This window comes from Corylus avellana, chromosome ca6 (genome assembly GCF_901000735.1).
Source record: "Corylus avellana chromosome ca6, CavTom2PMs-1.0".
In the NCBI taxonomy this organism is placed as follows: Eukaryota; Viridiplantae; Streptophyta; class Magnoliopsida; order Fagales; family Betulaceae; genus Corylus; species Corylus avellana.
Window position 1 is genome coordinate 6,744,788 of NC_081546.1, and position 3,784 is coordinate 6,748,571.

Consider the following 3,784-nt stretch of genomic DNA (forward strand, 5'->3'; position numbering starts at 1 on the left):
TTTTTTTTTTTAAAAAAAAAAAAGAAAAGATTTTTAAGAGGGGCGATTGGGTTTTTAAAAATCTTTTCTTTTTTTTCAAAAAAACTCTTCCTACCACAGACCACCACCAGAATCCAGAATTGCAGCGAATACAAGTACATGCCCTAAGAGGATGCTGTGAAAGTTGAATACCAAGCAGTGGAGATCTGGGCTTGCAATGTGAGGAGGGGCTACAAAACATGGTGGGAAAGAGCTGTAGTTAAACTATCAATCAGATTTAACATGTCCAACAATACAGCGCACTGGAAAACTCCATGGAGAGATTTTTTGGGTTGGAAAGACAGCTTGGTCTCGTGTGGGAGGGGAAGGAGAGAGAGAGAACGTGAGAGAGAGAAACTAGTGGTGGAGTTAACTATAGTTTGTGGAAATTAGGGTATTAAAAAAACATGTGAGAAGCACATATTTGAGGACACATGTCAATTTTAGAAACTAGGTTGGAGGAAATTCCTCCAACCTAGTTTGGAGAAAAACTTTGTCCTTATCACAATTGAAAGTTTGGGAAGACATTGTCAATTGAGTGGTAATTTAAAGGGGGAATGTAGACTTTAACAAAAAAAAAAATTTGGTTAGAAATTTTTAAGTGTTCAATTACACCCTCCTAATTTCTGTCTCTTCTTTTTCTTCTACTTCTCCTCCCTCAACCGACTACCACGATTATGGAGATTAGTCTCCATGACTGAAACTTTATAGGAATCGAGGCATTGATATTTCTTATTTAAAAAAAAATCTGAATATATTAACGATCAATTCAAAACACAAAATACTTAAAAAATATTTTTAATTTTACATCATATCAGAACACATAAAAAAACAATCTTTAAAAGGAATTAACAAACATAGTATTAGTTTAATTAATTTAATGCGAATATAATAGCTTCCGACTAAAAAGTACAAATACATTTTCCATTGCGAGACATCTTTGGTAGTTGGACTAGTGGGGATGAGCAAAGGACGAAAGAAAGGCGGCGGCCAGTTTCTGACCGACGCGAATCTGGGACTTGGTGTCCAAGTGCTTCTGATCTGCTATAAAGGTTGATCCCATGGCATCAACAGCCTTCACATTTGTATCATTATAATTCAGCTGAACAATTCTTATACGATTCATAAATGGGCCTTGATCTGCTGAGCATATTCCAACCTGCACACAAAAGGTACACATTTTTTTATTATTTTTTTATTTTTCCTATATATACATTTTTTTAAATTTTTTTTCCTATATATATAGTACATTATTTAGTTTTTTTTTTTTTTAATTTTTTAATTTTTTTTTTTGATTTAGCTACCTACTTTTAAAACCACTAAACATTAAATTTTCTAAATATTTATCTACTTTAACTAAATATTATTCTTTATTGATGAAACAATTACCATAAAACTAACTTTAAGCCATACTTGCTGATATGGCATTTATGACAAGACAAATGGTATGAAAAATAAGATTAAAAAAAAAAACTTTTACTCTGGCTCTTTATATTTGGAGGGGATGTTTAAGAGCATTATTAGTAGTCTCACCAATTATTTATTAGTTATTTTGGTGAAACAATTTGGTAAAAATGCTTCAAAACTCTCATTTTCAGCTTCGCCAATTTGATGGGAAAAAAAAAAAAAAATTGATGAGTGGAAGTACTCGCTATTCTCTTCATCCACAAATTGAATAAAAAATAGTTTTCCTCTCCCCTTTTTCTTTTCCATTTCTCTCCTCTTTTAATAGTTAAAGAAATAATAAATAAATCTTTGACAAATAATATTTAAATGGAATAATATTGAAATTAAATTGTTAAAATAGTAAAGATACTAGGGTGCTCTAAAAATGTAAGTAGTTAAAATAGAAAGAAAAAAAAAATGTACTTTTAGTTATTTTGTTGAGTAAAATTTGATGAAGCTGTTTTAATAATGTTCTAACAAGAGCTATATTTAACATTGACTAAAAGCATTATCAATGAATGAGCCAAATTTTTATGTAAAATGACTATTCGAAACTCACTTTATTTAGTTTAGCTAATGAATTTTTAAATGTCTCATACATCCGATTAGTTATATTTTTATCTATATCATTTAAATATTTTTTTTTTAAATTTTTTTTTATAAGGATTGTATTTTTCCTAAATATCCTATTTTTCAACTTTGGGTTAAAAAAGAGATGAGAAGAGAGAAATAGTATGAGAAAATTTTGGAAAAAGAGAGATGTGGAAGAGAAATAACAGGAGAAAATTTTGGGAAAAGAGAAAACAGGTGAGGGAATAATAAAAAAATAAAAGGGCTCCTGAGAAATGTGTTGCTATATGTAGCATTTTTTTTTGGTTAATCTACTAAAACATCTATTTCGCATTTTTTTTTTTTGGCTAATCCAATGTAGGAGGTTTTTTACAAATTTGATTAACTATTTTGGATAAAAGTACAATTCGGCTCCTCCATTGAGAATGTCTAAAGAGTTTTTTAAATGATGTTTTTTCTGAATTCTAGTTTCATTTTTGACTCTTTGTATTTCGCTTCTAATTATATCTGACATGCAACCAGAAAGTTGATAACCATCATACAGATATCTGAATTTCTCTTATTTATTATAGTTGTGACTTGTGAGTGAAGAGTACGCACGTACCATGATTATGGGGAGGTTAGGATGGTTGAGATCATGTCGGAGATCGTTGAAGAATTTCTCCAATCTGACCTTATATAACTTGGAATCATGCCGTGACGTGTCGCTCTCACCTTGGTACCAAAGTAGCGCCCGAATTTTGCCCCCACAAGTCAAGGAGGCTTTTGCCCTATCCACCAGCCGCCGGTATAATCTAGTCCCTCGAGACCATTCTATTATCCTGGTTCCTCCTATAGCACAGGGGACCAGACCAATGCTCCTCAGGCTCGGGTCTTTGGCGGCCAAGATTGCGTTCGCAAAAGGCATCCCGGGTCCAATCCCACAGGTCTTCAAATAATCAATATCATTGTGGAGAGGCTCATGGGCTTCCTCCCAGGTCTCGTTTGCATTTAGTCGGAGGATGTTTTTGTTGGAAGCGCATTCCGGAGGGATTTTGCCGTTCCATTTGACGATGTTGTTGGTGTCGTTATGGTTGCCTCCTCTCCCGGACATGTTGCTTTGTCCGGCCAACAGAAATACGTTCTTAGGTTGCTGACATCCTTCTACCTTCACCTGAGTAATGAGCGCTAAGCCGCAGAAGAAGAAGAAGAAGGAGAGAAACATCCTTTTCTCGGGAGGTCTCTAGCTTGCATGTGCTATATGTTGGGAGCAAGAGGGTTCTTCCCTTTTATATATATAACTTCCAATTTGCAATATTACAGACTGTATAATTTGTTTCCAGCTATGGTAATAGTGTTAATTGTGCGACAAAATAACAGATTTTAGAGACAAGGTTGCTTGTTTTATGACATTTGTTCTAATGAATGTATTCTTACCGTCCAAAATAAATAAATACTAACCGTTGCCTTCAATTCGAGCCTCATTTCCTAAACTGCTAAACAAATTATAATTTTTTTTAGCTTTTTTAGAGTGCATCTGACATTGCGATTTTATAGACAAAAAGTGCGATTTTAAATCAATTCGCTTGTCTGACAAACGCTTGACTGCGCTTTTAAAAATCACATTTTCAAATCGCAATCCCAAACAAACTTATATAATGTGTTGGTTTTAAGTTCATGTGAAATTATGAGTTTAGTAATTGCCTTAGGAGTGCAATTAATGTGACTTTTCATTTTTCTTTCTCATTTCCTTTAAAGTCTTAATATTTTA

At 33.2% G+C, this 3,784-nt stretch overlaps 1 protein-coding gene across 1 annotated transcript; it reads right to left on the bottom strand.

The window, feature by feature from the left end:
• Window positions 1–970: 970 nt before the first annotated feature.
• On the bottom strand, window positions 971–3,238 carry LOC132185094 (probable carbohydrate esterase At4g34215). The gene is made up of 2 exons (XM_059598914.1): window positions 2,639–3,238; window positions 971–1,177 (listed from the first exon to the last, which is right to left on the bottom strand). Exons 1-2 carry the CDS (start codon window positions 3,236–3,238, stop codon window positions 971–973), a joined length of 807 nt encoding a protein of 268 aa, XP_059454897.1.
• Between the last annotated feature and the right edge of the window lie 546 nt (window positions 3,239–3,784).

Coding starts and splice junctions, on each gene's coding strand:
- LOC132185094 (XM_059598914.1), bottom strand. CDS start 3,238: ATGTTTCTCTCCTTCTTCTTCTTCTTCTGCGGCTTAGCGCTCATTACT. Junction 1,178..2,638: donor CTAACCTCCCCATAATCATG/GTACGTGCGTAC, acceptor TTTTGTGTGCAG/GTTGGAATATGCTCAGCAGA.